We start from the raw sequence: 14,832 nt of genomic DNA, 5'->3' as shown, positions 1-14,832 counted from the left end.
GTGAGATATTAAAAGTTATGTAATCATTTTCAATCATTGGAAATCAGACCACAGAGCAATTGTACCCTTAACTCGCAGGTTAAGGCAATGTAATGACTCAAGGTCATTTAACAGAACATAGCTCCATAACAATATATAAAATAGGGCTTCAACAAAATGGTATTTAGTCCAGTTTTTTTTGCAATGCTAAAATGCTTTAAATTATTTTTTCTCTTCAATTTACACTCAATACCCCATAATGACAAAAACTGAAACACCACAAAGAATGGTTCAATAATAATAATTGTCATTTACTCTTGTGGTTTTCCACACTGACTTTTCCCCCCGAGCATATCTTGAAAGTTATTGGTAACCTAAACTGTGTCCAAAAATTGCGTCTTTTGTTCTGCAGAAGAAAGTCATGGTTTGTAACGAGTCGACGTAGCTTGAGTAGGCTAATACTGAATACTTGTTTGTTGCATTCTAATATAGTTTGCATATTACACATCTTAGACATTTTGTAAGTCTAACACTGATGACCCAACCTCTTGTAGTGATAAGTGCTGTACGAGAGGCGTGCTTCAGTCAGATCTGCTATATAAAACACAAGTGCCCTCAGTTCGTCAGGTCAGAACACAGGGAGCTGGGCTGTCAGTCACACCTCACAAGAAAATACTCAAGTCTGGAAGAAGACGGTGAGTAAAATATCATTTTTGTTTTGTTTTAATATTAATTAAGTTGTCAGTGTTCATGTGCGTGGTCAATTTGCACTCAAAAAGTAAGATAGGCTACACCGGGACTGACACGACAATATGAGCTACTAGTTAGGTTTTAGTCAAAATAAGTGCAGAGGTTTGGTTTCGAACACTTAGTTCAAACCCTTATAAATAATTATTTCTAATATAAAATTGCATTCGGCACTAAACCTATACATTTATTTCATCATCATATGTTGCTGTTGTAGGTATACGCAACAAAATGAACACTGGGAAACTATAGGACTTATATAATAGGCAGTGTTTAAATACACTGTTCGGCCATAAAAAAAAAAAGTATCTGTTTTGGATTTAAAAAGGCAAATGCTTAAGAGAATGTGATTGGATCATTATTGCAGTGGATCATTATTGCAGTGATTATTAATGTTTAGCATGTTATATGTTTGGCAACAGTTATTCTGTTCTGACCTTAATAAAGGAGTGTGTAGCTTTTCATTTCTTAAGAACCAGTAAAACACATCTTAACCATAATCCAGGATGCAATGTCAAGATTCATCAGGTTCAAACTGTGAATGAATGGTTAGGAGGGAGCATAAATAATCATTTTCATTTATAACTGAAAGTCTTTGGTCAAGATCTTATATTGACGAAAATAAAATAAAAAATGATGCACCTCTTGATGGAAATAACATCACAACACTTTCAGAGTTGCCAATTTATGTGTGAAAATAATTCACCATTCTCCCTTCCAAGTCCCAAAAATTCTTCCACAATTTGATATATTGACATTGTCTGGAATATGGCCATGATGTGTGTTTCTACAATGTTTAAGAAATTAAAAGCTACACTGCATCAGTTAGGGTTCGAAGAACTATTGCCAAACATAACATGCTAGAAACATCATAATCACTGCAATGATGATAAGCATTTGCCTATAGACCTGTTGAGTTAACTTGTTTTATATATATATATATATATATATATATATATATATATATATATATATATATATATATATATATATATAATTATTATTATTATTTATTTATTTTTACAATTTAAGGAAGAGCAAATATGGAAAACAAATTTTATAATTAATAATTTATTTATTCATATATAATTATATAATAATCAAAAAAATATCTTTACAAAATCTATATATATTATATAATATATAAGTTCTTCCACTTTGAAATCATGGAGGGGTCTGAAATCGTAGGTGCACTATGAGAGACAATCTAAAAAATAAAATCCAGAAATCACAATGTATGATTTTTTTTTTAGCTATATATATGTATGATACAGCTGCAAATAAGTATTTGAACGCCTAAGAAAATCAATGTTAATATTTGGTACAGTAGCCTTTGTTTGCAATTACAGTGGTCAAACGTTTCCTGTAGTTTTTCACCAGGTTTGCACACACTGCAGGAGGGATTTTGGTCCACTCCTCCACACAGATCTTCTCTAGAGCAGTCAGGTTTCTGGCCTGTCGCTGATAAACACAGAGTTTGAGCTCTCTCCAAAGATTCTCTATTGGGTTTAGGTCTGGAGACTGGCTAGGCCACGCCAAGACCTTGATGCTTCTTAGAGAGCCACTCCTTGGTTATCCTGGCTGTGTGCTTCGGGTCATTGTCATGTTGGAATACCCAGTCTCGACCAAGCCTGCAGTCTCCCTCCAATTTACTGAAGCTTTCGCGCCTCGATCGCCCCCCGGTGACCGGTCCCAGTATAGCCGCCCCTCTGTGTTTTCTAATGGACGCGAGGCAAACTAAATAATAAAATCACACTTCAAAAATGTTTCCCCAAAGTTAGTTTATGTCACTGAAGGCAGTTATCATCACGATGATTTCATTTCAGGTGTTCGTTTTAAAAATAAGTTTACTTTGAGTTAGTTATTTGATGCTATAAAAACGGGGGTGTGACGTCATGATTGACAGCTGAGACTGACGGCTTCTCTGAGTGAAGTTGTCATTGAGGCACTAACAGACTTTTTTCGGAATTTTTGGGAGCAGATTAGAGCTTTAGCTTTAATTTCTACATTTCCATAACTGTTTATTTCACACCAACATTATTAATTGTTCTGCATCTGCGAGAGTGTGGGCGGGCTTTTGATATCGCGACTGTACTTCCTGCTCTACTTCCTGCGCTCTACTGCGCAACTCCGGTCCCGAAATCGCTACTGCGCAGACTCGGTCCCAAGATGTCCGCGCCGTGCAAGGCTGCCTGAAAGCTTCAAATATGGCAAGCGGAAACGGATGATGTCGAGTCGTCCATATTTTTTTACGGTCTATGGTCTCGACCCATCTTCAATGCTCTAACTGAGGGAAGGAGGTTGTTCCTCAAAATCTTGCAATACATGGCTCCGGTCATCCTCTCCTTAATACAGTGCAGTCGCCCTGTCCCATGTGCAGAAAAACACCCCCAAAGCATGATGCTACCACCCCCATGCTGCACAGTAGGGATGGTGCCCTTGGGATGGCACCCTTGGGATGGTACTCATCATTCTTCTTCCTCCAAACACATTCAGTGGAATTATGACCAAAAAGTTATATTTTGGTCATATCTGACCACATGACTTTCTCCCATGACTCCTCTGGATCATCCAAATGGTCATTGGCAAACTTAAGATGGGCCTGGACATGTGCTGGTTTAAGCAGGGGAACCTTCCGTGCCATGCCTGATTTCAAACCATGACGTCTTAGTGTATTACCAACAGTAACCTTGGAAACGGTGGTCACAGCTCTTTTCAGGTCATTGACCAGCTCCTCCCATGTAGTTCTGGGCTGATTTCTCACCTTTCTTAGAATCATTGAGACCCCACGAGGTGAGATCTTGCATGGAGCCCCTGTCCGAGGGAGATTGACAGTCATGTTTAGCTTCTTTCATTTTCTAATGATTGCTCCAGCAGTGGACCTTTTTTCACCAAGCTGCTTGGCAATTTCCCCGTAGCCCTTTCCAGCCTTGTGGAGGTGTAAAATTTTCTCTCTAGTGTCTTTGGACAGCTCTTTGGTCTTGGCCATGTTAGTAGTTGGATTCTTACTGATTGTATGGGGTGGACAGGTGTCTTTATGCAGCTAATGACCTCAAACAGGTGCAAAATCATATATTGTGATTTCTGGATATATATATTTTTTAGATTATGTCTCTTACAGTGGACATGCACCTACGATGACAATTTCAGACCCCTCCATGATTTCCAAGTGGGAGAACTTGCAAAATAGCAGGGTGTTCAAACACTTATTTTCCTCACTGTACATATTTATATATATATATATATATATATATATATATATATATATATATATATATATATATATATATATATATATATATATATATATATGTATATATATAATATAATATATATATATATATAGATAGATAGATAGATAGATAGATAGATAGATAGATAGATAGATAGATAGATAGATAGATAGATAGATAGACACACACACAAACTATATATAAATATATGATCCGCACTACGCTCTCGTTTCTGTCTGTAGTCTAAATTTAGACCAGAGCCGTTGGTGTGTGTGCGCTGCTGCGGTGCGTGAGACTAATGTGAAAACAGACTTAATTTGCCTCAAATGAAAGAATATTTACACTGAATCGTTTCCTATCACATATATAGTGTGCTATGTGCCTTTCACCATGTAGAAATTAGTAAATGTGTTAACAACTGACCGATTTCAGCCGCAGCTTCAGCAGTGTAGGGGGTGGGCTTTAGATTCTAGAGGGCATTTTGATTGGACAGAAGAAGGAGAATGTCATCAAAATCTGAGATTCGTTTTCACGGAAGTGAGAGACTACATTTTGAATGCTTATATCTCCTAAATGCAAATTTTGTCATAGTTTTGGAACATATCAGCTTATTCATAACTTTAAGGCTAACACAGTCATACTAAAAGCTAAAAAACTTCAATCTTGATTTCAGAGGGCCTTTAAATCACCTTTATTTCCCATTCTGACATTCAGTTTGGAGTTCAGGAGATTGTCTTGACCAGGACCACACCCCTAAATGCATTGAAGCAACTGCCATGTGATTGGTTTATTAGATAATTTAATTAATGAGAAATTGAACAGGTGTTCCTAATAATCCTTTAGGTGAGTGTACATTTTATGTAAAGATATAAAACAAAAATTGTAAAAAAAAAAAACAAGCACCAGTCTCGGACGTAATTAATCAAAAAGAGGCTAAATTTACATTGAATGGTGTGATCCTCAGATGATGTATTACAGGGTCATCTTTTTTTATTATTTATTTATTTATTTATTTTTGCTGTTTTCTAGATGCGCTCTCATCAGTTCATGTTCATGATCTTTGCTGTGATGTGGATAGTGACTGTCACAGATGCATATCCATTCACATCAGACACTGTCATTCCTGGAGAGGACATGACCAGATATTACTCTGCCCTGCGGAACTATATCAAGCTCATCACACGACAAAGGTAAGACACACAAAAGTGTACATTAATCAGTAAAAGACAGAAAGCAGGAAAAATAGCAAGTCCTAAAGTATTTAGCAAAGTGCAAGCAAGCTGAAATTTAGTTTACAAAAAAAAGGCCTTTATTTTTACAGTAGGGTACTAATCTCACCAAAGTCTACATTGAGACATTTTAGTGCGCAGGGTTTTGGTTTCAATACAAGAAGTTATGTTAAAATAAAAGAGTTAACTCTCACACAATAATATTTTATTTTATTTTTAATGACAAAGGCTTTTCAGTTAAGATGTACATCATTAAATGCAAAAAGTCTGGCTGTGCTTAATGGGTACATGTTTGTACCCTTTAAGCACACGCCTGTTCCGTTTAAGCTCACATCAAGATGTTTGGTCTGGAAACTCACCATTGACAGGGCTCAATCCGAGGGGCGGGATAAACGGTTGTCTTTCAAACTCCCTCTGCACGCTATTGGATAGCACTACAACCAACCAGAGCAACGTGAAGCGGAGCTAGTTGACAGATTAAACTTTTGCCAACCGTAAAACTCAGAACACATCTTCCCTTTTTAACAATGACTTCAGGGCCGTTCTAAGAAAAGCTCAACTCCAAGTCTTCCAGAGTCGCGGTCAAAGCTGATTCGAAAGACCGCCGTTCGCCAGTTTCTGTGTTTACTAGTAGCACGCAAGCACAACTCTGCCGTCTTTATGTTAAGCCCCGCCTACCGACTCTATACACGATGTGATTGGCCTGACCAGAGTTTTGTTTTTACAGCTCAGACGTATATTGAGAGTTGCTAGACGACACTCGCGGCAGATTAGATTTGCTGCCGCTAGGGCGCCTCTAGATTTCAAGGCTAACTGAAGCCGTGATTTTCATAGTAGTGCACCCTTTAAAAATTGCAGCAGTGTAAAACCACAGAACATCCATAAACTGTAAATGTATAATATAATGGATTTAAAAGTACAAGCCAGTAATGCCTGTGAAGTTGTGTATTAGTTTAGCACATTATCCTATACAGCTAGTAAGCAAACTATGTTCAGTAATTATGAGATTCCGAGTTGTAAAAAGTTTTCATGATCTTGCAGAACTCGTAATTATACCTTGTCAAATTTTTGGGGAGTTCTGACTTGTACCACCTGACTGCTGCAGATACTTTTTGTTGTTAACGGCATTGCCATAAAAACGCATAATGCATAGTCCAAGGACGTGAACAGCTCGTGCAGAACGTCACAGATTATCATCTCGATATTAAAGTAATTACAACATGGCGTGAACCCGGCATATCCGTCAACTGCTGTAATAATGAGATGACAACCAAGATTTATAATACACAATCGCAAGTTTATATTTCATTATTTTTAATTTATAGCTATAACCTTATTGCTCGCAAATGCGAGTTTTTAACTCTCAATTCTTTTTTCCTGGTGGAAACCAGCCTCCATATACTTGTTGTCCTAACCTCCCTCAGGTATGGGAAAAGAAACAGTCCTGAACACAGGTTCCAGAGTCTGCTGTTGAGAGCGACACCAGGAAGCATCCCTGAGACGACAAATGAGGAAGCAAGCACTGAACATAACAGCATCAGGTAATAATGCTGCACACTTTTTAGTTGTGTCATACATTAAAGGGTTAGTTCACTCAAAAATGTAAGATAGTTTATTTAGTCTGAGAGATTCTGTCTCTTCATTGAAAATGTATACACAGTATACTGTTCCTTTCCAGAAGGACCAGAAAGGGAATAAAAACATCATCAAAGTAGTGCATCTGTGACATCAGTTAGTTAATTAGAATCTCTTAAAGCATCAAAAATACATTTTGGTCCCAAAATAACAAAAACTACGACTTTATTCAGCATTGTCTTCTCTTCCGTGTTTGTTTTCAATCCTCGAACAAAGATTCAAACGGTCATGAATCAGCAGATTGATTCAAAATTTGGATCACGAATGTCACGTGGGCTGCGTCCGAAACCTGGAAAATGCTGCCTTCGGAGGACACATTTGAAGGCAGGAAGGCATCAAGCTGCGTCCGAATGTGATGTTTGCTTCACTTCCTATCTCCTGAGACACCTTCATCTGATGGATTTTTGAAGGCAGAGTACATGTGTCCTTCGCTGCCTTTGATATCCCACAATCCTGTGCTTTCCATTCAGTGACAGTTGAGCTGGGAAACAAAAGATGGTGTCCGGAAGTTGCGTTTGCGGGTGATCCGAATCATGAATCAATACGCTGATTCATCAACTAACTGATGTCACAGATGGACTACTTTGATGATGTTTTATTCCCTTTCTGGACATGGACAGTATAGTGTGCATACACTTACATTAAAGGAACAAAAAAGCTCTCAGACTAAATATAAAATATGTTAAACTAACTGTGTTCTGAAGATGAACGGAAGTCTTGCATACATTTCATTTTTGGGTGAACTAACCCTTCAAGAAGAAATTTATGAAAACGTTCACTTAAAAAGGTTTCTTTAAAATTTTCCCTCTCTCTTGTTATACAAAATTACAAAAATTTAGCTTTTTGATTGTGTCTTTTCAGATTCAAGGAAATGCTAATTTGGTGATACCACAAAGCACATTAACCACAAAGCAATGTCAGCGGTGACCAGAGAGTGGCAGTGTGCAACTTTGCTTGGATACGGTGTTCATTATGTTCTATACTATTCAAGTCATTATACAGTGTTTGTGAATTAAATGCATTGCAGAAATGAATATTTATAGTTGCATCTTCATTAAATCACAGACACATTATTAACTGTGTGTGTGTGTGTGTGTGTGTGTGTGTGTGTGTGTATTTTATAAGGGTCCATAAAGAACCATGCTTTGAAAGTGTTATATATGACCTTAATTGTGTAGATGACCTTTTTAATAATAGTTTATTTTCCTTAATATTAGTAGCTTCATATTATTATTATTATTATATATATTTTATTAATGTTTTTTTTTAGTCCTGTATGTGTTTGTTGCCTCTATTTGGCATTAAAAACAGCATGTTATATCAATTGGGTATCTTATTTTTTTATTGACATGGCAAACTGTAGCAAAAATGAGAGTGTTTTAACAACAGTTGTCAGTGGAATACATGAATAAATAAATATTGACATTAAACATGATAAAGTTGTAATGAAGACCAAAGTTGCAGTGAAATATCTTCATAATCCTTGATGATGCCTTCACATCCTTCATTATGAACATCTGAAATAGGTACACAACTGAGTTTAGGGTTGCAATTAGTCTCTTTCATTTGATTATGTAAAAACAATTATGTTTATTGAAGGCCAAAATGAGCAAAAATGGACAGTATACGAGCCCTTTACCATGGTAAAAGAAAAAAGTGATGTATGGCATAGCTTTAATGTTTTTCGTGACTGTGTATGTTTAGGCATAAAGTATAGCAAAAACATGGATCATAAATTTAATATCTCGATTGCTTACTTTGTGGAGAAGAGAAGATGAGTGTCCTTAGGACTGATCACCCTTACATGTTCTGTTAAACCGAAATAGAAAGACATGACTGGAAGGAAACCAGTTACAATATTTAAAGCTAAAATTATAGACATTTTAAGAAATAAATTATTTACCTGTTGAGAGTGTTTTGGCAGTCTGTGTAGTTGTATAGCTGAGTGTGTCTGTGTGTTTATTTTTCAATTTAGAGACCCGCTCTGACCAATTAGGCCAGTATAAAATATATATAGTAGGCCTACGTTAGTTTATAAATGTTTAAAATGTGTTAAAGCTGCCCTCTACAGACGCAAGGCGATAACCTGAACCCTAAAAATTCAAGATTTAATTCGATTCCGCTGTCAAAACTGATAATGATTATATCACATATTCATGTGTGGTCCTGCTATTGTGAGCATAATAGTAGTTTTTTTTTGTAAAATGGTTATAAATGTCCATACTGCAAGTTCCCTATAGATTCTTTATTAAGGGAATTCTAAATAAAACTTTTATATTAAACATGTCTGGCTGGTCATCCACACCCTTATCAAGCTGAGCAAGGAATAGGGCGTAAAAAATATATAATAGTCGTCTCACATATTTCACAAATGAGTCGCACTCGCACATGCGGACACAATGGTTAGTGGGCGTGTCTCTTTTGCATCCCATGTCTCTAATTGGTCATCCCACTCAGGCGTCACCGAAAGGGGCGGGTCTGAACGTCTTGACTGACATATAGAGCACTAGTGAGAGGATAAGTGTCTTGTTCTGTCTGCTTGGGAAATTCATGGGGCTTTAAATTTCTCACCGGGACACTAGATCCACCCAGTGGGTTTTTGTGAGGTAAGTCTTGGCGACTGTGGATCTCTTGTGATTGTGGATGTGGGTTTTTGTTTTAACAGGGCTCTACACGTGGCTGTCTATACAGCTGTCTCACCCTGTGGACACTTTTGATTGGAGCGCTAACCAGCTAAATCCAGTTAGCCGTCTAATAATAAACAGCTGATTGCTGTTAGCGCTTCGTGGCTACACCGTTAATGCTAGCGGTCGCAGCCAATTTAAGCAATGAATGAAAGAACTGCGGAAACGAGCCGACCGAACTCACAATGTTAACTTTATGTTGTAGGAAAAAATAGTCGGGTTTGTAAAGTCTGTACTAGCCCCGCGCGAGCAATGTGCTCAGTCCGTCCCACGCGACGCTCGATTCCTTGAAGTTGAATGGGCCGCACGTGCGCTTGTGTTGCCATCATAAAAATATACGGCGTAATGTTGCATACGGTCCGGCGTAGCTGGAAACGTTAACGTTAACTAACGGTAGGTTATATGCACTGGAACAGTATCTGCGTAAGACGCGCCACAGCCAGGGAAGTCAAATGTAGCTAGAATGCGCGAGCGAGTTGCCTGTGAAAGAGCTGGTTGATTGAAAGTGGTCACTGGCCTTTGTGGCGTTATAACTCATTTACAACGCACATTATAAAGTGCTTATTTGAATGCCATCTACATACGTTTGAGTTATTGAATGGGCAATTTACATATCCAAATCTCAAAGCAGACACCAGCAACTTCAGAAATTAATACTTTTATTCATTATTTTCCTTAAAGGATTCATTGAATTGAATCTTTTTAAGAAATGTATCATGGCTTCCATAAACATATAAAGCAGTATAAGTGTTTTAAGAAATGTTTCTTTGGCACCAAATAAAACCCCTAACTATGTGTCTTTGTGCTTCCATCGATAATTTTTAAATGCTATATCTTCCCATTTGCTTAGAAATACATCAGTAAAAACCTGACTATTATTAAATGGCCATTGTTACTTGACACTTTTTTTTGTTTTTGTTATAGCCTACTGGTTGAAACTCTCCATGTTCTGATAGACTAAATATAAAAAATACTGTATACAGCTTTGGAAAAAATGAAGTGACCACTTAATATTGTATTTCTCTATGTTAAGTGGTCTCTTAATTTTTTCCAGAGCTGTATATCAACTTTGCAAGTCTCAGGACCAACATTTTTTGTCTGATCTTTGGTTTCGGTCATTTCTCATTTGCGTAGTCATGAGCGTGTTCCATGATGAAGCTATAGGTGCTTCTCATTTCTTATTTGTTTGTCCTCGTTTCTTTCCTGTGCCTATTTTCCTTGTCTTAGGTTAGGATGTGAGGGAAGGATACATGGGAGTGCCTCCTCACTCCTTGTTCCTTACCTCCTTGTGGCCCAATTAGAGAATTGAGATGTCCTTCAAGTTGGCTGAATTTGATCCGTTTCTGGGTCACAACTTGGAGGAGAGGATAAATCAATTTGAGTATTAAGAAGCACTCTATGTGGAGTTAGAAAGTGCTTCTCAACCAGAAGGCTGCATCTTATTGAGATGGTGTTCTTCATAGTCCAGTCCTTTGGAGGCTTATAGGCCAGACAGAATTAAATGCTCGAATGAGATGGTCTAAGTATGCATGCCTTCATTATACATGCTCCAGTTCTAATGGTCACGGCACGAAAATACTAGTAACTTTCTATTCATTTTTTTATATATATATATATATATATATTCAAAATAAAGGCGTTGTTTGATGAGGCCAAGATTGAGCTCAGTCTTCACCTCACAGCCGGTGGAAAAGAATCGGGATAGGACTCGGGCAGAAATCGTGTTCATGGATGCGGTTATTAACGTTACTGTAGTATGAAGCAGAGCAGGACCGAGTGTTGAGGAAGCTGAGCAAGGCCACTGGAGTGATTGTTGCACAACACACAGCTCGCGAGCAGCGGACTTTTATTATGACAGGGGACAGTCGCCCGCGCCATTTCTGCTTTTCCAGTCATCGTATGAGATAACACAGCTCTGTTTATCATATTAGATATACATTAGAAAACATACAAGTGTGTTTAAAATTATGATGTTACATTTAATCATTTAGCAGACGCTTTTATCCAAAGCGACTTACAAAAAAGGGGGATGTTACGCTGTGCGTTCGCTCATTGGCTGCTGTGACGCTTGTTGCACACTGCTAAGAGTAAAGCGTTTCTGCCAAATAAAACCAGAAACTGAGGGTAACCGTGCGTTCACACCGCCGCCGGCGAGAGCGTCAAAATTCGCTCTTGCCGCCCTGACGACGACGCTGTAGAAAGCTCCGTGGACGCGCTGCCGCTCTGACGTAGATCGAATGTTTTTTCTTTTTTTAAACTGTATTTAAAGAGGCCGTAAAACAAACAAGCATGTTGATGGATATACTAACCACAAGTAGGGTATAAATTAACTTCATGAAATCGTTTAAATGTGAAAGTAAGAATGAATTGCATACCCGCTGAACAACAAGCGTTCTAGTGCCTGTAAAATAGTGTTGCGCGACTTCTTAACAAATTACACATCACTATGAATGATCTTGTCATAAATGATAGGGAAACCCGCACAGCAATGATCAACCTCTCCTACAATTTGCTAGGGAACTAATGTGGTCGGAACCAAAGTTTACAGGCCTGCGTTCTCTGGATTTCTCTCAAGCGGAGCTCTTCTACATTCTGACTGGTTGCCGCCAAACCGCGTCATAGCTCATTACCATAAAGTTGAGCTGATTTCAACTCTCCTCAACGCCCAAATCGTCCAAGACGCGCCGCTCTCGCCAGAGCTCGCCGCCCGGCTCCCATTGAAAATGAATGACTTCCGGCCTGCTTGCCGCTCTCGCCGCCGGCGGTGTGAACGCACAGTAACGCAGCTATGAGTAAAACATGTTTTTATATGTTATTGTACTGCATTGTTATAGGTCGTTTTGCTTATGTATACGTGTCTAACAGAACATACCTTTAGCACGCTGGACTCAGACACATATGGGCCAGGGCTCGCAAAGCCTGGCAGGCTGATGAATATTTTTATATTCCATTCTTGTTCTGCTATTCTCTCTCTTGTTGACATCTGAACGGCGGCGTGTGCGCCAAACGTGTGTGTGTGTGTGCGTGCGGTTCACGCTTATATTGTCCGATCTAGCAGGCTATGTGTAATATAAAAATAATAGTCCAATCAATCGCATGTTGATGAGAAATAAATCATTGTGTTTGTTTGATAAAGACGTTTACGAGCCCTGTGATCAAGAAAATCATTCTGGTTGTCGGTTCTTCCTCATTCTCTCCTCTCTGTCACTGAACTGACAGCGGAGCTGAAGCTCATTAATTATGCAAATCGTATCCAATCCTAGCTGTGGGCGTTTACTTGCAAGTCTACAGTGCGGCACGCCCATCAGAACCCAGCGTTTTGGAGGGGCCTCAAAACCAGTGTAGAAAATAGCCTGTTACTTATTTTAGTTATGATGTTTTTGAATGTAAAAAGCAAGTTCATGCCCCCTAAAAATTGCAATTTTCTCACAATTCACAAATAGTTGGAAACATTTGGGATATTGTAAGAACTCCACTGAATAAATTATGCAACACTGGCCTAGTGTTTTTGGATATTTTACTGCAAAAATCCTACATAGTGTACCTTTAACTGGCTTTTTATTAATGCAAAATGGTGAATGACAACCATCTGTGGTCTCCCAGTGGCTTACATTGTTGGCAGTTTAGTGATTTATTCACACCAAACTAAGGATTCCTCCTTCTCTGCAAACATTATTTTTGTCTTGCATTTCATAATGAACTCGGACAAACTCCGGCCCGTGCCAACTCCTTTTCCGTCTGTTCTTTTTCATGAATTGGAATGTCTGCAAAGAATTGTGGGTGACCGAAGACTGATACACTTGACTTGATGCATCCTTTAGAATGAACTGAATGAAGAAAGCAATATGAAGGCTGCATTTTAAAACTGTAACAGTTGAGCAAACATTTCATGTGATTTTTGTTTGGGCGGACTTGTTTGAGAATGTAAGCTCTCACACACTCCTCCACTTTGTACAACAACTAGGCCAAAGTGTTTCATTCTCCCCAGCCTTTTGGCCTCTGGCTAATTATACATACTAGATAGAAGACACTAGACGTCAACTGCACATCGTATAGAGTATGATTCATATCAAATCACACAAGACACATGGAGTCAGCATGTTACTGTGACCACTCTGATCACTTTAAAATGAGATTCTTCAAACCTTTTTGTTTTGTTTAAATGTCACATTTTAGTTTCTTTAGGATGTGCCTTAAAGGTGCCATGTGTAAAAATTGAGGTAAAAGTTATACTGCTGCAGATATATCAACCTTAAATAGCAGTAGCATTACTTGCCCCGGCCCGAAAGGTGTCGTAATACCAGTCTCGGCCATGGGAGGCGGTATGCAGGCAACATAACCACCAGCCAACCTGCAATACATAAATAACTCGCACGGCTTGTGGGCGTACTTGAACCTGATGTCAATCTTGTGGAAAGTACAGCCCACTACTTCATTTCAGTTCAGGGAAGAGAGCGGACGGATGGCCGAAGCCCTTGGCCCCTTAAATGTATCTGATTTGATAAAAATAGCTGCTTTACCTGACCGGAAAAAGCGGAAGTGCGAGCGCCCGGCGACTGTGTCCGTCCCGTCATAATAAAAGTCCTGGTACTCGCGAGCCGTGTGTTTGTATAACATTCGCTCCAGCGGCCGTGCTCAGCTCCACAACACTCGGTCCTGCTCTGCTTTAAACTACAGTAACGTTAATAACCGCATCCATGAACATGATTTCTGCCCGAGTCTTTCCACTGACTGTGAGGTGAAGACCACATGTCCCAAAATACTGCGCTCACACCTGGCGTCATCAAGATACACCTTTGTTTAGAATAGGCGCCCTCCAGTGTACGGAAAGTTGCATAGTGCACCTTTAATTGAAGAATGCCCCCTGTGAAGTGAGACAGGAATGCCACTGTCTTAGCTTTCAGACGCAGCCTTGATCTCGTAAAGACTTCCAATCAGATTAAACTTCCACGCTTATTTTTAATCTGTTGTATTCACCGGCTGCCACAGTTGTGGTTCTGGGCCCGTATTTATCAAGCTTCTTAAAGTGCCATTTTAGTCTTAAGTGCTGAGAATTCATGAAATGTACTCCTACTTTCAAACTTAATATAAAAGCAAGTTATCAAATTTCTTAAAGCTAAGAATCTCTCTTAAGGTCTTTGCACACTGAGTCCGATATTTTCGCATGTGTTTTTTCGTATTTGTGAGCCGAATAATTTGTGACGCACAGAGAACTTGCACACTGAGTCCGATGCGTATTAATGAAAAAAACGCAAAACAAGACGAAGTGACGTCTAGTGAGGATGATTTGTTTGTCCTGAGGAGATATTGTGTTGATCGACTCCT

The 14,832-nt window shown here is 38.8% G+C and overlaps 2 protein-coding genes across 5 annotated transcripts in view; both read left to right on the top strand.

The window, feature by feature from the left end:
- Positions 1-544: 544 nt before the first annotated feature.
- Positions 545-7,857, top strand: LOC137083816 (pro-neuropeptide Y-like). 2 transcript variants are annotated; one of them, XM_067449766.1, is made up of 4 exons: positions 545-674; positions 4,989-5,149; positions 6,613-6,729; positions 7,685-7,857. In XM_067449766.1, the coding sequence occupies exons 2-4, from the start codon at positions 4,989-4,991 to the stop codon at positions 7,707-7,709; spliced, it is 303 nt and encodes a 100-aa protein (XP_067305867.1). In that variant the 5' UTR covers positions 545-674; the 3' UTR covers positions 7,710-7,857. The 2 variants fall into 2 exon arrangements, with proteins under 2 accessions (XP_067305867.1, XP_067305866.1); XM_067449765.1 differs by lacking the exon at positions 545-674 and adding an exon at positions 4,859-4,910.
- Positions 7,858-9,299: 1,442 nt separating this feature from the next.
- The window catches only part of pals2a (protein associated with LIN7 2, MAGUK p55 family member a), a 41,034-nt gene continuing 35,501 nt past the window's right edge, over positions 9,300-14,832 (top strand). For 2 of the 3 annotated variants that reach the window (XM_067449088.1, XM_067449087.1), the window contains exon 1: positions 9,300-9,429. The gene's annotated coding sequence lies outside the window, so the exon portion shown is untranslated. The remainder of the gene's footprint in view (positions 9,430-14,832) is intronic. The other variant, XM_067449089.1, reaches the window with a different exon arrangement.

The sequence above is a fragment of the Pseudorasbora parva genome, chromosome 7 (genome assembly GCF_024679245.1).
Source record: "Pseudorasbora parva isolate DD20220531a chromosome 7, ASM2467924v1, whole genome shotgun sequence".
NCBI lineage: Eukaryota > Metazoa > Chordata > Actinopteri > Cypriniformes > Gobionidae > Pseudorasbora > Pseudorasbora parva.
The sequence above is the reverse complement of the archived record's forward strand: the minus strand, read 5'-3'. Positions and strand labels throughout refer to the sequence as shown.

Coding starts and splice junctions, on each gene's coding strand:
- LOC137083816 (XM_067449765.1), top strand. Junction 5,150..6,612: donor AAGCTCATCACACGACAAAG/GTAAGACACACA, acceptor AACCTCCCTCAG/GTATGGGAAAAGAAACAGTC. Junction 6,730..7,684: donor ACTGAACATAACAGCATCAG/GTAATAATGCTG, acceptor GTGTCTTTTCAG/ATTCAAGGAAATGCTAATTT.